This window comes from Alternaria conjuncta, assembly GCF_024043145.1.
Source record: "Alternaria conjuncta strain BMP 0040 chromosome Unknown scaffold_4, whole genome shotgun sequence".
In the NCBI taxonomy this organism is placed as follows: Eukaryota; Fungi; Ascomycota; class Dothideomycetes; order Pleosporales; family Pleosporaceae; genus Alternaria; species Alternaria conjuncta.
In genome coordinates this window covers 1,868,435-1,893,755 of record NW_026250093.1, presented here as the reverse complement: position 1 = coordinate 1,893,755, position 25,321 = coordinate 1,868,435, and the positions used below count along the sequence as shown (strand labels likewise).

Here is a 25,321-nt window from a genome sequence, read left to right as displayed (position 1 = left end):
GTCTAAAGCTGACGTGGTACTCAAATGCCGATGTCAATAGGCAGCCGTTGGAGTATGAGCACCGGCATCGGCTAATGCCCCACCCTGCTATCTAAGGCCCAGCTCGCTGCGGGTACTGCGGGCAGCGACCTTCCGAACGTGCATACCTATCGCAGGGACCACACGTCGGATCTATTCGGTCAGTTTGATGTTACACTAGGAGCGGCTCGGCGTTGATAAGGTTACTAGGCATCTTCCCATCAATACTGTTTAATCGCATTGATGGCACCCGACCTATCCCTACCACCTCAGGCCCCGGAGCTCGGTCAATGCGACGACTTCAACTGGAATCGCGCCGCGTTTGCTGTCTACACCTTTGTCGACGGGGTATTACTTCAAGATGTCGCCTCGACTCTTGAGAAGCAGTGGTTAGAGCAGGGCAACGAGGATCATCTCGTTCGACCTGCGCCTTCCACATCAGAGCTTAAGACACTCCAAGAAGTCTTACAGGCTCACATAGCCTTGGAAAAAGGGGCAGACAGCGAAACGGATGAATTAGAGTGGTGGCCGACTGCGTTCATCGTCGTGGTTCGAAAGGACTGGAAAGAACCTGGAGGGTTGCTGTTCGTGTTCGCAGACGACGAGAACGATTACAAACTGGACAAGTTCTTTTTCAAGGTCGATGATGCGTACATGATGCTTTCGAGTCTGAGCTTCCAGGATGAGACTGAGGCTGGGAGTAAGGAGGCATACGCCCAAGGGTACTACGATGACGCAGAGTGGAGGAGCTACCCGACACTCCCGCAACCTGAACGACGATGAGACACTCACAGATGAGAGGCATCGCAAGTATTGTGTACCAAGGAGGCGTACGGCCATAAGCCCCAGAGTGAATAGAAGGCTAAGCTGATTACTGTTATGTATCGTATTTGGTCCACTGTGATGTTACTATTGCCACGAGAGTTTGCGCATGCTCGGTATAGATGTACAAAGCCTATAGGCGGTTTCGGTAGTAGAAGCATTGCCGCGGCGGGCGCCAGGACGTGCCACGAACTGGGCTCGCCTGAGAATGTACTTTTCCTGCGTCGATAACGCTGACGGAATTGTCGGGCTCTTTGTAGGGTACCACCCAGTCACACCATCGCTGTTCGGTCTCCGTCGACAGTGGGTGGAGATGATGATGCGTTTGTTTCCAAGGTCGCGCTTGGGTGGACGGCACCTGCCCAAAGCTGGCGCGTTGCCGAGGCCCGGCCAATCCATCCAGGCACCTCTATGAACGAGCACTATTCTAACATTTCTAACAATCAACGACACTAAGTGTTTCGTAAACGTACTTCACACAGAGACCGCCGGATATTCTTGCTGCTGTGCTAATACAGTTTGCGTGTTACCACCTTGAGGAAAGACTGCGTAACGGAAGGTATGCCGACAGCTCGTGAACTCGACGAGCTGCAGCTGATATGCAATAGCTTTATCGAAAAACCTATTCTTACCTTCTGCACAGCCTACTGACTCAAGACGAGTAGTTTGGTGAAGTTTTGACGAACTTACAACTTATGTTTAGTCGGAATGGTGATGTTGCTATACATAGGTCTTCATGCAGCGGCCCCGGGGGGCTCTGCTGGTCGCTCCTCTTGTGGGACCCACTAGAGCTTCATGCAGTTGCGGATAGCTCCATTGGCGTCGATAGCCAACACAAGCGCCGGCACCCGTGTTGAGATGGCACTGTTCCGAAGATGGAGTGATGCGGCGGTTCTTGAAACAGATGAAGGTGATGGTGTTAAGGTGAGCAGAATTTGAGGTATCAACAGCATGTTTGCTGCATGCGCAGGATGGGTGCTGGGTTGCGTGGACGGCATCTTCGGTACAGACCACGATGCACCAGGCACGAAGATGTTGGTGGCGATTGTATGAATCTCTAGCTCCGATCGCAAGTTGCTTGTAGTTCTTGAGCCAGTGGTAGAGTCTAACGTCAGCCAAGCTGCACCACCAAACGCCGTTGACATGTTCAATTGGGTGGAGGGGTAGACCCTTAGGGCTTTCTCTCGCGTGCGCACAAGGATGGCAAGTCGAAGGATGTATTCGAGCCTGCATACTATCCCCGTCATCAGAATAAGCCCTAGGAGAGTTGTTGTTACCTCGCGAAACTATCGATTCCAAGGGATCCCGCTGCGGTTGGAGCTGTACTCGCATGTGAGCCAACGTCAGTCGAGCAGTCACCGGCGGCAATGTAGACGCAGACACCAACCAGCGCATAGACTAGGCCGCCCAAATAGGGACCCTTCACATCGGGAGTAGGAGATGAAACATAGCTTGGAGCCAGTGATAAAAAGAGCAACCTCAGCGCTTGCGGAAGCACTCAACAACCCGCCTCGCATCCTGTCTCGTGGCATCCTCCCAACCTCAAGGTACGGGCATGGGATCATCGTCCACGCCGCAACACTCTGGCCGCACTCCTTGCACACACGCTGTTGCCGACCTTTGATCGAATTTGCTCCACGTCATTGGCTACACCTCGGTAATTCCTTATTATTAGTCCACGCGTCAAATGAAGGTTGGAGGTGTCGAGGCTGTTTGGAACCGCTGGATAGCGGCCTAGTCCCCTTGTCGGCAAGCCTTGCGCGCACGCGCCTAGCCGCTCTCCACCACCGTCCTGAGCCCCTCCAGCACGCTGAGGTCTTGAAACCTAAAGACCCGCTGCCTTTGTCACTCTGGCCGCCCGTCGTCCGCCTGATCTTGGAAGAGCTATCTCTTAGCCCCCCGAAACCCGCCCCCTAACGGAGCCCTCCCCACTCCACCGAGTCGCGCCTGCCGCCTGTCAAGCCGCACCTGCCTGTGACTCGTGGCCCAACGTCACTCGTGCCTAAACCCGAGCGGCCTCACACTCCACCGCACCTCACCTCCTCGTATTCCTCCCCCTGAGACGTCGACCGCGCGAAAGACCGCCTCTTTGATCCGGCTTACGGCAGCGACCCACTCTGTTGGGACCGAAGACGATTGACGTGCCACCTCAACACCACTCACTTCCCTCGTTATCTCCGGGGCCAGCATCGGTTCAGACTCTGCGGGAGCCAACGTAGATGCAGTCATTCAACAACGGGCCTTCGCCTCACCCACAGCCCAACATGTCGTCCCCCGCGCCTCTGCTGCGACCACCCATCCCCGGCGCGCGCCCAGGGAGGAGGGGACCGCCCCAGCTTGGTCTATCCATACCACCATCGCCGAACGCACGACCTGTTACCAACGGTGCAGGTAACGGCATACCGACCCTGAACGCGCCTCAGCCCCGTCATGGCCCGAAGCTAAGCGTCGTTACTCCCATGGGTTCCAGCAATGCACCACAGGAAGGACGAAACGCACGAGCTCCCCCGCCGCTTATAATGCCACACCAAGGACTGTCAGCATCAGGCTCGAGCGACACGAGCGCACACTCAAGATCGGGTAGCTTTGGCGAGGTGCAAGCAAATGGTTCTGCTTCATCATACCATGCGGCACTGGGATTCATGGGGGTTCAAAAGGCCACAGATCCCATTTCGGCAATATCCCAAGGAGGAAGCGAGGGCGCGCCTTCCATGGAGCGTGCAAACAGCAGTCAGCCTCTACCAGATCTAGATACTATGGCTCTAGAAAAGGGTCGGCCATTGGAGGTGGATGATCTAGATGACGCAGCCTGGAGAGCGGCGAGCGCACGAGGAATGATTGAGGAGAAAGGAAGTCTAGGAGAGGGCGCTGGTGGTGCTGTCACAAAATGCATACTCAAGGGCGGAAAAACTACGTTTGCATTGAAGGTATGCATGGTCTCAAACGATGCTTGGGACTCAACTAATTGTATTCCAGATCATCACAACGAACCCCGATCCCGATGTCAAGAAGCAAATCGTACGAGAATTGTCTTTCAACAAGAACTGCGCCAGTGACCACATCTGCCGTTACTACGGTGCTTTCATGGACGACAGCACAGGGACCATCAGCATCGCCATGGAGTTCTGCGAAGGAGGATCGCTCGATGCAGTATACCGCGAGGTCAAGAAGCTTGGAGGCCGCACAGGCGAGAAGGTCCTTGGCAAGGTCGCCGAGGGCGTGCTGAATGGACTGACATACCTCCACTCTCATCGCATCATACACCGGGACATCAAGCCGAGCAACATCCTATTATGCCGGAATGGTCAGGTCAAGCTCTGCGATTTTGGTGTATCCGGAGAATTCGGAACCAAGGGAGACGCCAACACTTTCATTGGAACCTCATACTACATGGCACCAGAGCGCATCACCGGGCAAAGCTATACAATCACTAGTGATGTGTGGAGTCTAGGTGTTACTCTACTCGAAGTCGCGCAGCATCGCTTCCCGTTCCCTGCCGATGGAACCGAGATGAACCCCCGCGCTGGTCTTATTGATTTACTCACCTACATCGTTCGACAACCCATTCCCAAGCTCAAGGATGAGCCCGAAAATGGTATCAAGTGGTCAGAGAACTTCAAGTACTTTATCGAGTGCTGGTATGTAACCCTCTTACCTAGAAATGAACCCCTGCTAATTTCTACAGTCTTGAGAAGGACTGTCCTCGCAGAGCCACCCCCTGGCGAATGCTTGAACACCCGTGGATGGTCGAAATGAAATCGAAAAAGGTCAACATGGCACACTTCCTCAAAAAAGTGTGGGACTGGCAGGATTGAATGCGCTACGATCCGATTGCCAACTTCGACGCGACTCGCTGCGAACTTGCCTTTGAACATGACTTGGCACGGTGTTGTGGAACCTACACTTTCTCACTAGCCTCGAGCGGCTCAGATTGTACCTTCTATTCATACACTTGGTCACATGCTGGCCATCGGACCAAGATTACCTTTATCGAGAACAGCTGTACGCGGAAACAAAACTTTGGACTTGGAGCAGGGACTGCAACTTTGTCGATAGCCTTGAGAGTTGCTTGATTGAACGAGGATTACGCCTAGTTAGGTAAAGGCGCCTGATGGACATCAGGGGCATTGATGGCGTTTGAAGGGCTCATGTCGTATACAGCGGCCTTTGCAGAAACAAGATTTAGGTACGACTGAATGTCAAGAATTGCATATATGAAGACTCTATGCACGATGTCAAGCACTCTGTGATCGTGAAGATAGGATGGGGGACTAGGTAGTTCGTTAGCCACTACTAGGCTGGAAAGCAAATTGTTCTTCCAGCTACAAAAGAGCGATGCTTCATCTTGCGTGAGCTGTTTCTAAACTTCTACCCATCTGCAGGGCGACGCGCATCCAAAACGGCCTAGCGCCAAGGTCCGGTCCGACGCAGCGCCCGGCGCCGATTGCTGCGCTCGAGGCTTGGAGTCATACCAAATTATTTACGCAGCCGCACCTCTCACTCAGCCGGTCCATTGAGCGACTAAAAGACGACAACAGCTTCCTGTATTACGGCTACCTTCGTATACGAGTACTGTGACATTCTCCACACCCTGCCAGTCGCTCCTTCCTCCCAACTTACCCCTCCAAAGACCCCACCATCGCACACGAGAACCACGCGAAACCCCCCAGAAGAGCAGACAACGCGCCAAAATGCCTACCATCGGTGTGGATAAGGCGGCCCTCTTCAAGGAGCTGGGTCGGGAATATACCTACCAGGAGTTCGACGACCTATGCTTCGAATTCGGTATCGAGTTGGACGAGGACACAAGCCTGAGCACCAAGCCAGAAGATCAGGCGCAACCACCACAACTCAAGATTGAGATTCCCGCAAATCGCTATGACATGCTATGTTTCGAGGGTATCGCTATGAACCTCAAGGTCTTCCTTGAGAAACAGAAGCTGCCCAAGTGGACTGTTACCGCGCCCAAGGGAGGAGAGCTGCAGGTGCTCGACATCAAGCCTGAGGTATGCCGAATGTCTGGAAAGCGGTAGCGAAGTTGTACTGACTAGTCGCTCTATAGACCAAGCAAATACGAGAGCTCTGCTCGGGTGTCATACTACGAGGTATCAAATTCACGCAAGAACGATACGACTCCTTCATCGCGTTACAAGATAAATTACACTCCAATCTGGCGCGTCAACGGACACTTGTATCTATCGGAACACACGACTTGGATACAATTCAGGGCCCCTTCTCATACGAAGCACTGCCGCCAGAGCAGATCAAGTTCGTGCCCCTGAAGCAGGACAAGGAAATGAACGCGAAGGAGCTCATGGAGTTCTACGAAGTCAGTAAACATGAGATGCCAATGTGCAGCACCACTCTGACCCTGAACAGAAAGACAAGCATCTCGGACGCTTCCTACACATCATTCGCGACTCACCCGTTTACCCCGTAATCTACGACGCAAACCGTACCGTCCTCTCCCTTCCGCCCATCATCAACAGCAATCACAGCAAGGTCACACTGGACACAAAGAACGTCTTCATCGAGATCACTGCGACCGACAAGACAAAGGTCGAAATCGTCAACCACATGATGGTCACTATGTTCGCTGGGTACGCAGAGTCGATCGAGCCTATCAAGATCAACTCGCCCCACAATGGAGAGTCAAGAGAGTCGCCAGATCTGTCACCGCGACAAATGCAGGTTGAGGTGGACTACCTGAACCAGGTCACTGGCCTCACCTTGTCACCCGAGGAGATCTCGAAACTCTTGTCGCGTATGGGCCATGACGTCTCACCGTCTCAATCCGACAAGAACATCCTCGACGTTTCGGTGCCTGTCACAAGAGCGGACATCCTGCACCAAGCGGATATTATGGAAGATTACGCCATCGCATACGGCTTCAACAAGCTGCCGCGAGTATACCCGAACAAGACTGCTGCTGTCTCTGCGCCATTACCCATCAACAAGCTCGGTGATATCGTCCGGATAGAGTCTGCGTCATCGGGATGGACCGAAGTCATGCCTCTCATCCTCTGCTCGCATGAGGAGAACTTCGAGTGGCTGAACCGGAAAGACGACGGAAAGACAGCGGTGAAGCTTGCGAACCCCAAGACAGCGGAATACCAACTCGTCCGAACATCGCTACTACCGGGTCTGCTCAAGACTATCAACTCCAATAAGCACCATTCAGTACCGATGAAGATCTTCGAGGTCAGCGACATTGGTCTCGTCGATTTGGAGCAGGAGAGGAAGAGCAGAAACGAGCGCCACTTCGCAGCCGCATTCATGGGCAAGACAAGTGGCTTCGAGCAAGTACATGGTCTGCTGGACAGGCTGATGCTTATGCTTCGGTCGGCATTCCTTACGCGCGAAGACGGACTAAAGAACGAGCAATTGCAGGGCTACTGGATAGAAGAGGTTGATGGTAAGTGGATAGGTTGCGCATCAGAAATGGCGCAAACATACTGACTGGTCACAGACCCGACCTTCCTTCCTGGGCACTCAGCGGCTATCAAGCTCAACCTCGGCGGCAAGAACCACACCATCGGTGTCTTCGGTATTCTGCACCCGAGTGTGCTGCAAAAGTTCGAGTTGCCGTAAGTCGCTTTCAGCTTATCTCGCGATGTAACCTAGATGCTAATTATCGTACAGATACCCCGTGAGTACGCTAGAGTTCAACCTGGAGATCTTCTTGTGAGATGCCACGCCAAGGTCGCCTTGCCACATAGTCGTCGCCAAAACTGCTTTGGCGCAATAGATACCTACAGCGCATCCACAAATTAAGATGTCATGACCGAATTTCGTCCAGATCACAGCATTACCATCTTTTGATCCCCAGCCCTGACCTTCAGCGACATGTAAACGTCTCCCCATACTTTCTAGCAGCACTGATAACGGGGTTGCTCCGCGTTAACCAACAAGTCAAGCTGGCGCTTCCAAACGAATGTCTAACCCTTGATAGTAACAGTACGCTTGTGAGTGACTGTGGTTTCTTGGGGGCCAAAACCAGCTGATTTGAGATTATCAGGACTAGCTTCTAAGAAAGGCTCGAGGCTTGTCTGGAAGCGCATCCTCCAGCAGCTTGTTCTCAGCGCGTTTGGTCCATTCAAAATACTCGGCGCATATCGTTACCCGTAATGTCTCGGGTTTGCATGTACGTGCGACGCGAGAAGGTACCGTGCCACACGCGTGCAGCGGCCAATACCGTACTGGTTCACCCCCACCATCGAACGCGAGCAATCTCATGACTTCTCTCCACTTTCGCTATAATCGCACATATCACTACTGTTTGACCCAGGAGGTAAACATCCATGTTTGACTCGTTTAACTATATTCACACGACACCAAATTCGCCATTCCTGTTTGACCTCTCAGCATGATCAGTGGCAGGTACCACGAAGTGCTTGAACGGCTCGGAAAGGCGGAACCATCAACAGTGGACGAGTGCAAAGCTGTATTGGAGCGCATTCGTGTCAACAAAGGCCACATCGACGAGGATTACCGACTGGATTTAGAGAAGCTTTCCCACGGACATCGCGACCGGACATTGTATGTTTTTGCAAAACAGCGCAAGCTTGAGGCAGCTTTCACCAAAAGGTTCGTGTTGCAGGTCAAATCATACTCATATTTTATTAACTGATGCAGCATCTCCCAGCAGCTTTACTCGTCCAAGTATCGTTTCTTGCACGAACTTGTTCAGAATGCTGACGATTCGCTGTACAACGAGGCGCACAGCGCATCGGTACTACCCTTTCTCCGATTCAAGATCGCGCCAGATGCTTTCATTGTGGAAACAAATGAAGATGGCTTCAGACTAGCCAACGTTGAGGCAGTGTGTGCGACTGGGGAAAGCTCGAAGAAATCGTCAGCTACCGACGATCACATCGGAGAGAAAGGCTTCGGATTCAAGTCTGTATTCTCCATTGCAGAGGACGTGCACGTTCAATCTGGACTCTGGTCATTTCGGTTTCAACATCGGCGCGGAGACGACGGTCTTGGTATGGTGACGCCTCTGGACGCCGAGCCAGTCCCTCTCCCTGAGGATGTGACTACAAGAATAACTTTGCGCCTCGCGAGGGATGCAACTGCAGAGTACCAGGGTCTACTCAATGCTGTCGCAAGCATGCCTGATACAACACTCTTTTTCTTGCAGAGACTACGCAGGTTCCGTATTCATGTCACAGACCCAGACCTGGATGACAAAGAAGTAACAACTACTTTCGAGAGAATCGCACTTGAATCTCCCCCAGGTCGCGTCCTTATTAGGCGCCAGGAAGAGTTCAACGATGAAATCACGGTCGACGAAAGCTTGTATCGTTGTTTCACTCACGTCGTCGAGAACATGCCAGCACACGAATACCGGGAGGGTCGCGGATCAGCGCGCGTCGAGTTGGCCTTTCCAGTCGACTCCACAACACAGCAGCCAAAGCTTAGCGAATCTGGACATCATGTTTTCGCTTATTTACCATTGCAACGTTTGCAACAGATTCAGGTAAGATCATGTCATGTGAAGAAGAAGTATACTAATCCATTCCGTAAGTTCCTCATCCAATCAGACTTTGTCACCTCTGCAAGCCGAGAAAGTGTCGTTGATTGTACGTGGAATGAATTTATATTCCATGGTGTGGCGAAGACGTTCGCAATGGCTGTTGAAGAGTTCACGAACGACGGTGATCCCCTGGAGTATTCTTGGCTCGATTACCTACCTACCGGACTAAGCGACGATCGATGGAAATTAATGCGTCAACTAATTACAAAAGAGCTCGCAGAGAAAACTATCCTGCAGACTTGGCGACAGCGACGTCTTAGAAGACCAGGAGAACTACGTTTACTACAGGACAACATGCTGCATGGCGGCAAACCGATCTTGGAGGCCATATCGGGTGATGTCGACCTTGCCCCTGATTACATTCCTGAATACGTCTCTGAAGTTTTTTCCCTTGGGGTACGTTGGGCAGGTCTACCTCGCATGATGAAGCGGCTAGAGACTGATGTCCTGACCGTCACTTCGAGATTGAAAGCCACGGAACCGCACGATGCATGGCACGTTGCATTTGCATCCTTGTTTCTACAGGCATGGTCGATCAAAGCCCCCGACGTTGGTGTCCAAAACAGACTGAGGAAACTGGCTATAATACCTCTGCAGAATCGTCGGCAGTGGACAGGTGCACCAGGGCAAAGCAGCGGTGGGAGTTTGGATCATATCTACTTCTCTGATGTCGACGGCATCAATATTCCCAGCTCTATAGGATTGAATCTCCTCGATACACACGCGTCTTCGAATCCGACGCGCAAGGCCTTTTACACAGCACTCGGTGTCGAGGAGTGTTCGCATGAGTTTGTCGTGGATAGGATCAAGCAGATACATGGCCGCGCCAACAAAGCTCCTGCTGATATACCGTCCCATCTTCGATACCTTTTCTGCGCGAACGAGGAAGCTTCGCTGCTCAAACAATGGATCTGGGTGCCGACAACAAGCGGGCATGTGAGAGACTCTGCAACGTTATACTTCCCGTCAGAAGAAGCCCATCATCTCTATCAAGCTCTTGATGAACTTCATCCATCGAGATATCAGGGAATCTTGGAATTTGTTGACAAGTCTCTAGTCGACTGGGAAGAAAACTCTGCGAGGGACCAGCGTGATGCGTGGAAAAAGTGGTTGGAGCAGGCGACAGGTGCCCGATACTATCCGCCTCTCGTACACGAAAATGCAAAGACGTCTTTGCCAGAGCTTTCCCCAGCTTTGATGTTAGTCCACCTGTGGTCAGGTCACGAATTTTTGGACATGCTCAGAGAGCATTGGCGCGATTACCAAAAGGACATTTCACGGATCGAAGACCAGCTCAGGCACCTGGAAGTACCATGCGCCGCCCAGGTTGATGAGCCTGACCAATTCGAACCTCTTCAAGATACATACCTACCTACGGTAGACGTCATTGATGAAATGCTGAACCTTGATCTAACCTTGGGCAAGTTTCGTATACTCGATATACCTGGTTTTTGCCAACTGTCGGACAATCTTGACAAAGAAGGCCGTGTAAAGTGGCGATTTTTGGAAGAATTTGGCGTACGTAGCGAGGTAGATCTCGAGTTCTACGAGTGCGCTCTTCAGGGTATCAGGTCAGTGGCTCAAGATCCTGATTTGGGAATTCTGGAGAAGATATATGCGGGCCTAGCGAAGTTCGCTACGGCAGACGATCACGACGATCTTTGGTACGTTCTATTCATCCCACGCTCTTCAACTCAGTCACAAGGCTCATCAAAATAGCGAACTCTTCTCCCAGGAGCTGCTCTGGATACCCAGTAGTAGAAGCTGGGTAGACAAATCTTCATGCGTCTGGCAGGGCCCAGCCTTTTTGCGATACAAGAGCGTGTTGCACTCGCACTATGGGCATATTCCTGCACTGTCTAGATTTTTTCAAGGAACTCTAGATGTACCAGATGCTGTCCCCGAGGATATCTTGGAAGAGCTGATCAAACGACGGCAAGCTACCGATCTCACAACCACCCTTTCCGTTGCAGGAGACATCTATTCATACATCCGTGATAATACAGTCCGTGACGAGGAGTGGCAGATACTGAGGTGAGTTATCCTTGTTTAATCCCCCCGCGTGATTTTCAATTCTGTGCAGCTTTGGATCGAACATACGATGTCTACATCGTTATCCGAGACTGAGCTCAGTATTGGAAAGCTTCAATACATGTTAGCAGCACCACCGAAAACACTTCTTAGCCGCGTTATTTGGTTCATCCTTGTATGTGCTAACAACCCTTAGGACGCAGTTCCAGCAAAACGATTTGATTTTGGGCACGAATAACACCTGGCACACCCTGGAGACGTGTGTGTGGCACAGCCGTTTCTTGCTTTCCGGATACGAAGACCTTAGCTCCATCTACCCACAATTGGAAACCTTCTTCGTGAAGCATCTCAAAGTCAAGAAAGTCACACCGACTATGGTTATCAAGGAGATATCGAAAATGGTCAGGAACAAATCGCCCGACTACGATAGTATCCGAAAGCGGCTCGTCGACGTCAGCAGGATGCTGACTACTACCAAGCTGGATAAGGCAACTAAAGATGCGCTATCCGATCTTGCGGCAAGCAAGTTCCTGCCCAAAAGACTTGCCAATGGCGGTACAGTCCTCCTTAGCCGTCACGATGCCTACGCTATCCGGGACCATACTCGATATGGCAGCGCCTTTGAGGAGCATGACATCTTACTCGACTTCTCCGTTGAGGAGGTTCAAATTATGAACGTCATGTTCACGCATACCGGTATCAAGAGGTATTATCTCTCGTCTTTAGTGGTCGAGAAGTCCACGGTCGAGGAAGATAGTGAGGAAGACGATGCCCTTACGCAACAACTGCAAGTGAAAGCGTACGCTCTATATTGGTGAGTCTTTCCTCATATGAAAGCCACTCTGTGCGATCAGTCAAGTTGACTCTACACAGCTGTGCTGCGAAGTACAAGAGTGTGAAAGCTCTCCATGGAGATCACTCACTTTTCGAGACTTTGTCAGCTGTTCGGATCTCCAGAGGCGATCTCGCGACCCACCTGGTCATCGACAACAAAGACCCAGACCTTCATCTTAGTGTTCGAAGCGAGCGATCATTCATACACCATGAGAGAACGGCAGACGGTCTAAAAATCTACGTACCCAAAGGCCCGAAGCAACGTCAATCTTCCTATCGATCACAGCTTCCGAAACTGCTTGCAGACATCATGGAAGTCGACGACAGCGCACGTCATGACATCTCTGTCATCATTGGTAGCGACCTCCGAGCTTTAGACGACATCCTGATCGAGCTCGATATATCGTGCGTGTCGTGGATCACAAAGCCAGTCTTGGATCTACCGGACGATGAAGATGAGGATGGGGATGAGGATGAAGATGATTCATCGTCGCCGTTTGAGCCGCGACACGTGCACAATGCTGAAAATACAAGCACGCGAAGACGCTCTTCTCTAGTCTCAGCAAATGGGTCTGTGAACTCATCCGAGTCAACCTTCGTCGAAGATGTGACAGCTAGCTCCAGACATGCGGCCTACAGTCCCAAAGCAAGTCGCAGCTTAGATCAGGAGCGTATTAACCGCCTTCATGGGGCTCTTGGTGAAGCATTTGTAAGTCGTCGCTTCGAGTGACTCCGTATCCGCTTACTGACAGTTGCAGGTTTTTGAAACGCTCGCCGCTCTCAATTTGACCGATTTCACGCTCGACAATTGGCGCAGTACGATTCGCGGAGAGCTCTCACGCCATCCGAGATACGCCGGCATTGCCAACTGGCAAGGTCGTGAAACAGCGGATATCGTCTACACAGATCGCGATGGTACGCTGACGCAATGGTTGAAGGGGAGATGCACAGGTGGCTATCCTGCTAGTAGTACTGAGCGTGACTTCGCGAAGCACCCGATCGAATACTACCTCGAAGTCAAGAGCACAACAAGTGCTTGTGAGACGAGGTTCTTCCTGAGTGCGGGACAGTACAAACTCGTAAGTTGTCTAGACTGCCTTGAAAGATATGTGGGATGAGTTTCGTGGGCGCATGACTGACACAACAAGCAGATGCATGAAATGGCTGTTCAAAGAGACCAGGAGGCAACCAGAATGTATGTCATTATGCGAGTGTCTTATCTTTCGTCGGACGACAAAGGATTGAAGATCTACGTTGATCCTGTGCGACTGAAAGGCACATATGTTGATTTCGAAGCGGAAGGTTGGGTTGGACAGACTTTATGATGTGCTGTATGCTAGCAGAGACACTCGCTCGGTATGACAGATGGGTTCTCGCATGCGATGCCGTTACAGCCGTGTAGCAAGATCTCAAGCACCGTAGCTCTGGAAAACCATGCGTAGCGCATCTCTCTTCCCAAGCGCAATTTCTACGGCGAAGCTTTAGTTTGTGGGAAGCCCGTAGATCATTAGTTCACGCGTGCTGACGTCACCCACTTGGCGTGTAAATCTCGACCAGAGCGGATGTGACGGAGGCCTCACCTCCACTAATTCTGGACCACAGCGCGAGAACATTTGAAAAGGGCCGTAATATCTGCGCGACTCCTACCATTCTGTGTGCATCTCGGCATCAAGCTTTACATCGCCTTCTTGACGTGCCGATTACCCGCAACTGCTCATACCGTTCCTGACGCGGCCTCAAGCCTGGATGTCATTGTGCATGCGGCGAACCAAGTTTTCAACAAATATACATCCGTCTATGCGGTAGTCAGGGTCTTTACACTGGCTCAGTAAGTGCTTTCGCGCCGTTCATAGCCCAAGAATCCAAGCAAGCGCCTCCGACCCGGGACTTACCAGACGCTAAGAGCCCCAGACTCCGATGGCTGGGCATGTAGACCTTCCAGAAGGCTGCTAAACTTACGAGGAGCTTATTTGTACGCCAGCACGCAGCCAGCCATAGCCTCAGGAGCACTTCCGACGTGTCTTTGGTATTGACACGGCTGACCTTCCATGCTACTCACAGCTGTGCCGACATAGCCTTCTCGTCATCCACCAGCATCTATCGTTTCGTGGACGTTGTTGGTGAAGATGCATCTCGCCACGAGATCTTGGTCCGATGAATATGCTAGCATATGACGACCGAAATCGAAGATGGCATGTGCATGTTCGGTATACCAGTAGTGACGCTACTCTAGATGCATCTCTCGCAGTATATATATCGAGTTCTTCTCCCTGTACTTATACTGTCATCTCAAAGCCATTCAAGACATTAAATCTTCTACGATTGACACGAAACAACACTTCAATAGCTTCCCGACACCTATACTTCCTAATCCAAAATGGCTCCCCGTGCTGTGCACTTCATCCGCCATGCCGAAGGCTACCACAATGCAGAACACAATGAGAAGATCCCCGACCCCGACCTCACACCGAAAGGCAAACAACAATGCAAGAACCTATCAGAAACTTTCCCATTCTTTGATCGCATCGACCTAGTTTGCGCAAGCCCCATCCGCCGTACCATCCAAACGGCACTCATCAGCATGGAGCCGTGGTTACAATCCGGAAAGCGCAACATCCTCGCTCTTCCTCTAGCCCAAGAAGCCACATCTGAGCCCGCCAACACACCAAGTGACGTAAAGCGGCTTCAAAAGGAATTTGGCGACGTCTGCGACTTCCACAGGTGCCTGGACACCTACACAGACTTCAATACCAAGGAGGGCATGTGGGCACCAGACGGCGGTTCACTAAAGGCGCGCGCCTTGGAACTCCGCCGCTTCTTGCGTGACCGTGACGAGGAGGAGATTGTAGTGGTGTCGCACGGCGACTTCCTGCACTACGTATCTGGGGATCTAGATGAAAACGATTGTCAGGCACATGGAGATTGGCAGAACACGGAAATGAGAAGCTATCGCTTCTTTCCGGTTGATCATGAAGATGCGCTATTGCAGGAGACAGATGAGAGTGTCAAGTTGAGGGATGCGAGTGCGCCTGGGCAGGCGATGGGATCGGCTAAGGAGGGCACGCCGTGAGATGCGATTTGGTGAGCGGCAGTGATGCGATCGTGCAGTTTAGCGAGCTTTATCTGGAATGAAATCCATTTTGAAAAGATGCGTCTCATTAACAAAATCACGTTGAGATGGCATGAGTGAATGATGGTTGTCGAAGTGCTGGTGCTGAGAAGGACGCATGTTTGTTCCATGCGCAGCTGCCCCACAGCGCGGAGACGGCGAAACTTGCTACTTCCAGCGGCGCTAGCCCCGGGGGCGCTTTCCACGAACGCGTGCCATCGCGGTCTTGCAACATCACCTTTCGACTGCTCCTGGCGGCCTGATAGTATAAGATGAAGTGCCTCGCTATGAAGACCATGCTGTGTCTTCCACATGTTCCCCAACATAGCCGACATCCTCGACTCCGCACCTATTACGCCCCGCACCTCCGCACCAGGGACTCCTGCATCGGAGACAATGGCTAGCGACACGATCACACACATCGTGCTCTTCAAGTACCGCGAAGATATATCATGGATGGACCTAGAAAGCCACTTCAAGTCGTTTATGGCCCTACAACACAAGTCGCTGAATTCTGATACCGGCAAGCCGCTCATACAGTCGCTCAAAGCCGGCAAAAACAGATCGTGGGAACCGTTTTCTAAAGGCATGACACATGGTTTCGTGCTAGAGTTTGCGAACCAGGAGGATTTGGACTATTATCTTACCACTGAGCCGGTTCACAAGGCCTTCTCCAAAGCCGCAAAGCCGCTGATCGAGGATAGCTTAGTCGTCGATATCAAAGACGGTGTGCTTTTTGGTTCTGCAGCCGAACATCCGTCGGCGAAAGGAGATGGGGTCAGAAAAGGCACATGCCATTGCGAGAGTGTAAAATGGACCGCGAAGCTCGAAAATGCTGAGCACGTGCTCTGTCATTGCTCAACATGCCAGAAGCTCGGTGGTGGACCGTACTCGTGCAATCAGATCATACCGAAAGAGGAACTGCAGATCGTCTCCGGCGAGGAAAACATCAGGCAGTATCGGTACAAAGGTGCTAGTGGTATGTTCGCTTTGTGTTGGTGAAGGAGGAAAGGCTGACTGGGTGCAGGCAAGTTCGTGCGATGCTACTTTTGCAAAGTTTGCACGAGCCATATTTATCATCATCAAGATGTTATGCCGGACAAGATCATCGTGCGCACTTTGTTACTGGAAGGCGGTGAAGACATGCCAGCCACAGCCGAGATCTTTGGCGAGGGTAGGTTAGCTTGGGTGCAAGAGCTCTCGAAACAAATTTAAGCGCGTGTTCTGGAGATGCAAGGAATGTGATGATTCAGAAAGGGATATAAGCGTGAGAGCCAAGGATGCTGCCTAATGTGGCACAGCTACTTCATCATTCAAAACGAACAACACCTCACTACTCGATATCTAATTGGAATCCCGAGTGCGAAACGCATCTTTTGCGGTGTATCGTTGATCTCGCCAGTGGATGGAGTCGCAGCGACATGTCTCATCTACTCGATCTACCAACAGAGCTCCTCATCGAAATCTTATCTTCTTGCTCTTGCGCCGACATAAAGAGACTATGCGAGACACGCCGCTCGCTATATGACGTTGGTGTATGTGAGCACCCCAACTTTCGCACAGCGACTGACGACGAGTAGATGCCAGAGTTGTACCGCAAGATTGACTTGAGCTCACATAATGCTCCCATCGACTGCACGCCTGTTTACGACGGGCTTCATCGGGTGCCACCCGATTTTACCCACAGAAGATGGGGACGCCTTGACTTGGACGTATTCGAGAAGCAGCTGCAATTTACCCGAACTTTGCAGCACGATCCGGGGCTCGGTAAGCACGCGCATGTGCTATGCTGGACAGTCTTCAATCTATTTGAATGCGATGAGGGGGCTTGGGAAGACGGAGAAGAAGAAAGTTTGGAGCACGAAATCAAGCGCTTGACGGATGAATACCCAGGGTCGGAAGATCTGCATATTGACGGACATGGAAGCTACGGTACGCCGACGCGTTATTTGAGGTGTTGATGCTGACTATGTTAGGCTCTCTTTGGCGCACGTTCCGTGGTCTTGATAACGTCTCCGAGATTGACCTTTGCTTCACGCAGTAAGTGTTTGGCTGTTTAGCGATGATTGTTTACTGACTTCTAAAGGTCATGCGATCCTCTACTACTTCCTTTGATATGCTTTCCTAAAGCTACTTCGGTGCGCTTGAGTGGCTGGGTGCGACGCGACGTTGTCAATTGCTTCTTCCAGGAGTATGCCCACCAACTCAAAGCACTTGAGTTACACAACCTGTTCCAGTCTGACGAGTTTGATCCGCCTTATCCAATGTTTATTGCCGTCCAAGACATGGTAGACTATTTGCAGGAACACGAGGAAGATGAACGCAGCGCCCTAGACGACCGGTACATGGTGGGATTGCTAGATTCTTACGTTGGGAATTTTACTGCTCTCACTTCTTTGTGTATTGCTACCGTCGGCAATTCCTTTACGAATGTTTGGTACGATACAGAAGAGGGCAACCAACGATACTCTGAATGGGCGCGCTTCATGCAATCCGTTCGGCATACCCTACGTTCTCTCTCCTTCAAGCAGGGTTACAATCGAAATGAATACGACTCTCCAAGAGGCATTCGGCCACCGTGCCCGCATTATTCGTATCGGCCAATGGATCTCATGTTCCGACAATGGATCTTGCCCGTTCTATTGGAAGCTCCATGGCCTCATGTGAAGCAGATAGAGATCAGAGGCGTTGGAAGGCATGTGGAAAGTTGGGTTTCGGATCATACACCGACAGAGCAGGAGTTAGCCGAACCAGATCTTCAGCTTGATTTGACATCGCAACAGTCATGGGATGGTCGTACGGAGATCAGGGAAAAACTAGCTTTTCCGCATGAGAAGAGAGAAGAGCTATTAAGGCTACTGCCTGAAGGTGCCAAACTCATCGTCGAAGAAGAGCAGGAAAGAGATTACGAAGAGCTGCACTGAAACATCGAGAGCATCAAGTACACTCTTGTAGTGGGGTGGTCGGACACAGTTTCTAGAATATAGATCACTTACAAGTTCAATACCAAAAAAATGATGAGCCGTAAGTCAAACAGTCATATCGCCAATGGTGTCACGAAAGACCACGTGCTCGACAATATCCTCACCTACAGCGCGCGGCTAAACTCCCACCTAATGTGGGGCCTCAACCTCATCGAACCATCCCGAACCAAATCCTTCCTCGGTCTTCTCAGCCAGAGACCGCAAGGATGCGCAAATACGTTGAATACCCGCGACCTGGGAAATGCTGGTTGCTGTTCCTCATTCGTGGAGTCAACAGCCACCGAAGGAGCGGGCCGTGGGTATTCGAGCCGCGGCTCCACTTCAAATGTAGGTACGAGTAATGTGAATACAGCGAGCAGCATGCATGTTGTATAGAGCATGCCGCATCCCAACATTTGCCTCCCGGATACTATCTGATGTGTGGATCTAGAATGAGTCCTTCGGTTCGGTGTGGCGTGGGCTTTTATTCATTTATCAAGATGGGTCGACGAGGCTTGGTCGTGCAGCGCCTACACGTTCACTCTTTTTAACCGACTGTCCTTTCGCTATGTCTGCACGCAGGCCTCTGTTGTTTCTAGCTGCAAACGCTATCGGCGCTCTTGGAAGTCCGGTTGCTTTCCGCGATGTCGCACCTGCCGCCGCCACAGTCTCCACGAACTCGCCTGCCGGATTTGCGCTTTTCCCGAACGAGGCAGTCCAATTGACCGACGACGCCCTGAATGCGGCTGCTCGCCAGACGAGTGAGATTGATGTAGTTTCACTACTTGGCTTCGACAATGAGGAGGAGACGACGCATGGAATCAGCAGCGGCCAATGCAAAGTCTTTCCGGGCGATTCCGATTATCCGGAAGAAAGCATATGGTCTACCTTCGACAACCTGCTGGGAGGAGCGCTCATCAAGACGACTCCCATCGCTGCGCCATGCTACAAGGACTCGGCCTGGAATGACTACGATGAGGCGAAATGCGCAGATATCTCTGCTAGATTCACGACATCCGATCTCCACACGAGTGACCCGACCTCGATGATGTGGCCGCTCTTCCAGGGCCGTACATGCATGCCTACCGACGACCCTAGTGGCACCTGTACGATAGGCGGCTATGCATCTTACTCCATCGACGTTGAGAATGTCGCCCAGGTGCAGCTTGGTGTCAACTTTGCTCGCAACATGAACCTCAGGTTGACTGTTAAGAATACTGGGCACGACTACATTGGCAAGTCGACTGGCGCGGGTGCTCTCAATATTTGGACACACAATCTCAAGGACATCCGGTTCATTGAGAAGTACGACTCGGATGAGTACAGCGGCCCGGCGTTCAAGGCTGGTGCTGGTGTCCAAGGGTTTGAGATCCTGGAAGCTGCCCGCGATCACGACGTGACGGTTATGGCTGGTATCTGTGAAGTAAGTCATCACGGTACACTGTATATCGGAGGCGCAACTACTAACCCTAGATGTAGACTGTTGGATGGAGTGGTGGCTATGTCACCGGAGGTGGCCACTCACCTCTCGCGTCCATCTACGGCATGGCCGCTGACCAAGTTCTCGCCTTTGAGGTCGTCACCGCCGATGGGCGTTTCGTAACCGCCTCTGATTCCAGCAACTCCGATCTCTTCTGGGCTCTTCGCGGAGGAGGCGGTGGAACGTTTGGTGTTGTAACCTCAGTCGTCGCCAAAGCCCATCCGAGAATACACGTCACCAAATCTGTCTTCTCTTTCCAGGCCCCAGTCAACGACTCTGCCAACTTCTGGAAGGGCATCAACGCTTACATGAAGCGATTCCCCGAGTACACCAACGCTGGCACCTATTCGTACTTCTGGATCTGGAACTACGGTACGACACTCGACTTCCAGATGACTCCCTTCTTTGCGCCGAACCACACCATTGAGTCCTTCAATGCGCTCACCAAAGACTTGTTTGACGACTTCAAAACTTTCAACATCTCGGTAACCCCCAACACGACCTTCCACGACGACTTTTATTCTGCCAACAAGGGCTCGTGGGGTGCGGATACGCTCGGCGTGACCACCATTCGTCAAGCTACCCGTCTCTTCCCCAAGAGCCTTTGGGCGACCGTGGAGAAGTTCAACTCGTTCTACACCACCGTCAAGGACACCGTGATGAATGGTCATACGGTCGGTGGTTATCACATGGCTCCAGGTAACCCTTTCAACGTTGACAATGCTGTCAATGAAGCGTGGCGCAACACCCAGTCTTTCTTGATCACCGCGAACATGGTTCCTGAGAACGCGACGCCCGCTCAACTGAAGGAAGCATCCGACTACCTTACGTACGACATCATGGACTCGTGGCGTGCAGTCGCTCCGGCGTCCGAGGGTGGCGGCGTCTATCTCAACGAGGCGGATATTCAAGAGCCAAACTGGCAAATCGACTTCTACGGCGCGAAGAACTACCCCAAGCTTCTCGCGATCAAGAAGAAGTGGGACCCCAAGGGCGTCTTCTACGCGACCACAGCCGTTGGCAGTGAGGACTGGGAAATCAGGGATGGCGAGCAAGGGACTCAAACTCAGAACGGACGATTATGCCGTGTTTAATTTCGCGGCTCGTCGTGTTTCGGCGTGATTATGGATAGTGCTGCGCTTTCATGTTGTATACACATACACCCCCCGGTTCAAGTGCCTAGCGTCCGTTTCAGTCAGCGAATGAGCAGCCCTGGAGAGCGAAAAACTTATTAAAAAGCAATGGCCAGCGAAGATTCTGGAGTCATCATGCGCCGTTATCGAAATGCACTGGTTTCTTTGGGGTTATGCTTACGTTCCAACAAGTCACGATCTCTCTGCTTGTGATGTTCTGTCTTGATGCTCAGAAGTTGTGAGAGACTTTCTCAACGTTGCGCGTCGCCAAACATGAATAGTCAAGACATCTCAACAGCACGATGCTGCGCATTGAAAGAAAGAAGTTCTTCGTTTGGATCGGAAAGGCGTCTTGCATGCCCGATCACAATGTTGATACTCGCCCCCCTGAGAACGCGTTTGTGCTTTCCCCGCCCACTAGCGCAAAACACAGACGCGTCGCAACAAGACGTCATAAGGATGGGGTGATCGCAATGCCGCCCTTTCTCATCTATCTCTACTATTTTCCTCTGAAACTGCATTTTCGCCACCTTAGTGCGTTCCGACGACTGTCGCTGTATATTGTCATTGGAATACAATCACATCAGGATCGCGCAGTTCCACAACATGGCATATATGAACCCATACCCGATGCCGACTTTGGAGAACCCAACTGCGTCTTACCCGCCCATGTCGAACCAGCCTATGCGGCATCCGCCTATGTCGAACCAACCTATGTCGCATCAGCATATGTCGAACCCGCCTCCTATGCCGCACACAATCATTTCGAATGCGCCCATGCCAAACCCAACTGTGTTAAACCCGACTACCTCGAACCCCACTATGCCTAACCCGAGCATGCAAATCATCGATGATGACGAAATAAGTTTTGAGCTTGAGAACAGGCCTGTGACGGAGAGCTGCGATGTCTTACGGTATGCGATTTTTCCTCTAGTGACAATGTGCGCGTTGCGTGTTTCTACGCCGCCACCTCATACAAAGGGAAAAAAAAACGAACAGGTCTAGAGCCTACATCGATGTTAGGCCACCTACTTTGTAGGTTTCTATGTTGATATAGGCTGCAGACCTGTTCAGTCTTTTCCTAGGTTGACGTGCCGCCATGAACATCTCCGATTCTCCATGATCTGCGTACAGTATCTGATTTGTATGCAGGCGTAAGATACGCACCTTGATTGACAATGGCGAAATGAAAGTGGGCGAGTTCCAAAAGGCAGTTGGCATTACGCCCAATGCGTACTCGCGATTCATGAGCCAGCATGGGAAGGACAAGGGAGTTGAGTCTTCTGTATATCCGGCAGCGTACGCGTTCTTCCAGCAGCGCGAGATGGCGGGAATCAAAACGACTGCAAACAAGAAGGCGAAGAAGAATGAAGGAGTCGCGGCGAAGGATAGTGTGCCTAGTGTCGATGATGTTGAGCTGGATTTCGAGAAGGAAGATAAAGTACCAGTGTACGGTAAGCTTTCGCACCACCATGACGGAAGAGACTTGAGGACTGACACGCTGATAGATACATGCGACGACGTCCGCAAGAAGATCAACGTACACCTCAAGAAACCCGGTGTAACCCAAGCTGCGTTCCTTCGCGCAGCCTCAGCGTCCTTCCACAATCCACCCAAGACGCTCAACGCGCGCCAACTCTCTGCTTTTCGCAGCAAGAAAGGTGCTTTGAACGGCAACACATCTGGCATCTACTATGGTTCGTACGTCTACTTTGAGAAGCTACGCATCAAAGAAGGGAAGCCCAAGAGCAAGAAGAGGCAGGAGATGGAGGAGATACATGCCAAGGATGGCGGAATCGACACAAAACATATGCAGGACCGACTCACTACCCTGGAGGGTGACCATTGGCACCATGATGCTTATGGGAGAACGATTCTCAACGGGGAGATTCTTGAGTAGAGGTTGGGCGAATGCCCTTTGCCTTGTAATATAAGTGTTCGATGTGTCGTGGTAATAGAGTGGTATGTACAAGTGACGTCCAGTGTGTGTGGATATCTGATGGACCCAACGCCGTAAACGCCTATGCTTGATTGTGTGAAGCCGCCGAAGTAGTGTAAAGCGCTCATAGTGTGGCTGCTGCCTCAACAGCTCCAGCCAGCTTGAACGTTTTCGGACTCGAAAAGACGATCTCGACGGGGTATTTCCATTCCATAAACTTGGCCCATCCTGCAAAGATGTTAGCTACCTGTCATCTATGCGGTCATCTAGCCTTGAAGATGACGTACCCCAGTATGCGGCCTTCCTGCCAAAGTATTTCCCCAGATATGGCACCATGACCATTGTCAACAGCAGCTCCAATTGCTGCAGCGACTCTTTCCATTCCCTGTCCGCATCTGACATGTATTCTTCCTCATCGGCTGAGGAGCTTGTTGCCGAGGATGGTAACGAATCGATCTCGTCGTTGGAGGATGGCTCGATGAAGCTCTCGCTATTGCTCAGGGACATGGTGGCGGTGATGTTGGATCGTTGACAGGAGAGGGTGGTGGGTGTATGACTGGATCGGCGGACTACCGTAGCAGCATTGGCGATAGTGACGGAATCGCGACGGCTGTGGTAGAGGCGCGTTCGGTGAATGGTGTCGGAGCGCTCCAGCCAATGAGCGGAGGTGGGGCTTAGCGGCAGCCGGCACGTGACGCAAATCTTGGCACTCAGCGTTCGACTCACACATGTGTTGCGGCGAACTTTGGGGTGACCGCCTGCCTAACTCTTCGACACATCACGCCTACATATCACTACGTACTCCGAATCGATACCAGAACATCCCCAGAACTCACTGAAGATCGAAAACACGAGTGCAACCGCAATCATGGCTGATTCTGTACGTCACAGCCCCACGTTCGCTTTCGAAATATCCTGTGCCTTGAAAGTGGGCTTGCTGCATGCCAGCTTGCTAGCTACGATTTATTTCTACTTCCCTACAAAGAGCGACATACTAACGGACATCTACACAGGCCGATCTCCCTGACCGCAAACCCCGCAAGTCGGTCCAATTTTCCGAAGGTGCTACGATTGTCGACAGCAACGGCGACGTTACCGAATCACTAGAGATGAACGGCGACAAGGACTCTGCTGAGGGCCACGCCGCGAGTGCTGGTAAGATGGACCACACATTGGAAATACATCAGTCACTGACAAGCGGGGCTACAGGCGACGACAAAGAGGTCGAGGAGGTCACCGACATGTTCGCTGATCTCGCAAAGAAGGTGAGGCGCAAAAGACATGCGCGATTATCAACATTTTGCTGACAAGATACAGAAGAAGAAGAAGTCCTCCAAGAAGAAGGAAGGCGAGGAAGAGGACGGCGCAGAGGGCGACTTCGCCGCGCTGAAGAAGAAGAAGAAGTCCAGCAAGAAGAAGGTCGAGGACGACTTCGAGGCCAAGCTCGCTGCCGCCGGCGGCGACAAGCCCGAAGGCGAGGAGGAGGTCGCTGCTCCTGAACCCGAAGTACAAGAAGGCGACATGATGAAGGGCACCGGCATCTGGGAACACAACTCGACGACCCCCATCTCGTACAACCTCCTCCTGAACCGCTTCTTCACGCTCCTCCACGCACAACATCCCGACCTCGCCAGCTCGGGCACAAAGAGCTACAAGATCCCGCCCCCACAGTGCATGCGCGAAGGAAACAAGAAGACCGTCTTTGCCAACCTTGCTGAGATTTGCAAGCGTATGAAGCGTTCCGACGAGCACGTTGCTCAGTTCCTGTTCGCTGAATTGGGTACGAGCGGTTCGTTCGCCGACCAGAAGCGCTTGGTCATCAAGGGTCGTTTCCAGCAGAAGCAACTCGAGAACGTCCTCCGACGATACATTGTCGAATATGTCACCTGCAAGACCTGCCGCTCGCCCGATACCGACCTCTCCAAGGGTGAGAACCGTCTCAACTTCGTCACCTGCAACAGCTGCGGATCGAGACGTTCGGTACAGGCCATCAAGACTGGTTTCTCGGCCCAGATCGGAAAGAGGCGGAGAATGGTGGGTTAAAGGAATTGATGTTATGCGCTTTACGATGTTCAATGTTATGCATGGCTTGGGCTGGGGATTCTCGATCAGCGGGCGCTACGGCTGTTGCTGTTATGACGCTTTTCGGCGGTATGAACGGTCATGATGATTCAAGCAATGTCTGTGGAAGGTTCATGTACATTGAGATGAGTCAGAAGATACAGTCTAATAGACGTCGAAGAGAACTTGCTCAGTACGTGCGTAATGTATGATAGCTGATATACGCGCTGGGGAATAAGTTGCAGACTAGCATGTGAGACATCGTGGGCGCTTAAGTCGGTCGCAAGTGGACCCTGATAGCTACGGTGCCTCCCGGAGCTCCCCTGCATCGTGGAGGCATGCGAACATGTTTGTTTCTGCCCAACTCGAATTCCTTCGTCCAAAATAGCTGC

General features: G+C 51.8%; 10 protein-coding genes across 10 annotated transcripts; 9 read left to right on the top strand and 1 right to left on the bottom strand.

Moving 5' to 3' along the window:
* Positions 1-261: 261 nt before the first annotated feature.
* J4E85_003495 (uncharacterized protein) lies at positions 262-801 on the top strand (the record flags this gene model as incomplete). Its single annotated transcript, XM_051467763.1, has 1 exon — positions 262-801. The coding sequence occupies one exon, from the start codon at positions 262-264 to the stop codon at positions 799-801; it is 540 nt and encodes a 179-aa protein (XP_051328922.1).
* A 2,303-nt stretch (positions 802-3,104) lies between these two features.
* Positions 3,105-4,655, top strand: J4E85_003494 (uncharacterized protein; the record flags this gene model as incomplete). The annotated part of the gene is made up of 3 exons (XM_051467762.1): positions 3,105-3,767; positions 3,817-4,478; positions 4,526-4,655. 3 exons carry the CDS (start codon positions 3,105-3,107, stop codon positions 4,653-4,655), a joined length of 1,455 nt encoding a protein of 484 aa, XP_051328921.1.
* An 876-nt stretch (positions 4,656-5,531) lies between these two features.
* J4E85_003493 (uncharacterized protein) lies at positions 5,532-7,528 on the top strand (the record flags this gene model as incomplete). The annotated part of the gene is made up of 5 exons (XM_051467761.1): positions 5,532-5,846; positions 5,903-6,169; positions 6,220-7,255; positions 7,310-7,427; positions 7,483-7,528. 5 exons carry the CDS (start codon positions 5,532-5,534, stop codon positions 7,526-7,528), a joined length of 1,782 nt encoding a protein of 593 aa, XP_051328920.1.
* Positions 7,529-8,206: 678 nt separating this feature from the next.
* On the top strand, positions 8,207-13,569 carry J4E85_003492 (uncharacterized protein; the record flags this gene model as incomplete). Its single annotated transcript, XM_051467760.1, has 9 exons — positions 8,207-8,427; positions 8,476-9,322; positions 9,668-9,775; positions 9,905-11,043; positions 11,099-11,413; positions 11,607-12,224; positions 12,284-12,953; positions 13,003-13,323; positions 13,396-13,569. 9 exons carry the CDS (start codon positions 8,207-8,209, stop codon positions 13,567-13,569), a joined length of 4,413 nt encoding a protein of 1,470 aa, XP_051328919.1.
* A 1,052-nt stretch (positions 13,570-14,621) lies between these two features.
* Positions 14,622-15,314, top strand: J4E85_003491 (uncharacterized protein; the record flags this gene model as incomplete). Its single annotated transcript, XM_051467759.1, has 1 exon — positions 14,622-15,314. One exon carries the CDS (start codon positions 14,622-14,624, stop codon positions 15,312-15,314), a length of 693 nt encoding a protein of 230 aa, XP_051328918.1.
* A 351-nt stretch (positions 15,315-15,665) lies between these two features.
* On the top strand, positions 15,666-16,568 carry J4E85_003490 (uncharacterized protein; the record flags this gene model as incomplete). The annotated part of the gene is made up of 2 exons (XM_051467758.1): positions 15,666-16,332; positions 16,381-16,568. The coding sequence occupies 2 exons, from the start codon at positions 15,666-15,668 to the stop codon at positions 16,566-16,568; spliced, it is 855 nt and encodes a 284-aa protein (XP_051328917.1).
* A 2,316-nt stretch (positions 16,569-18,884) lies between these two features.
* On the top strand, positions 18,885-20,890 carry J4E85_003489 (uncharacterized protein; the record flags this gene model as incomplete). Its single annotated transcript, XM_051467757.1, has 2 exons — positions 18,885-19,739; positions 19,796-20,890. 2 exons carry the CDS (start codon positions 18,885-18,887, stop codon positions 20,888-20,890), a joined length of 1,950 nt encoding a protein of 649 aa, XP_051328916.1.
* An 861-nt stretch (positions 20,891-21,751) lies between these two features.
* J4E85_003488 (uncharacterized protein) lies at positions 21,752-22,829 on the top strand (the record flags this gene model as incomplete). The annotated part of the gene is made up of 2 exons (XM_051467756.1): positions 21,752-21,843; positions 22,082-22,829. 2 exons carry the CDS (start codon positions 21,752-21,754, stop codon positions 22,827-22,829), a joined length of 840 nt encoding a protein of 279 aa, XP_051328915.1.
* Positions 22,830-22,992: 163 nt separating this feature from the next.
* J4E85_003487 (uncharacterized protein) lies at positions 22,993-23,375 on the bottom strand (the record flags this gene model as incomplete). Its single annotated transcript, XM_051467755.1, has 2 exons — positions 22,993-23,096; positions 23,156-23,375. The coding sequence occupies 2 exons, from the start codon at positions 23,373-23,375 to the stop codon at positions 22,993-22,995; spliced, it is 324 nt and encodes a 107-aa protein (XP_051328914.1).
* A 361-nt stretch (positions 23,376-23,736) lies between these two features.
* Positions 23,737-24,911, top strand: J4E85_003486 (uncharacterized protein; the record flags this gene model as incomplete). The annotated part of the gene is made up of 4 exons (XM_051467754.1): positions 23,737-23,748; positions 23,882-24,023; positions 24,078-24,133; positions 24,186-24,911. The coding sequence occupies 4 exons, from the start codon at positions 23,737-23,739 to the stop codon at positions 24,909-24,911; spliced, it is 936 nt and encodes a 311-aa protein (XP_051328913.1).
* Between the last annotated feature and the right edge of the window lie 410 nt (positions 24,912-25,321).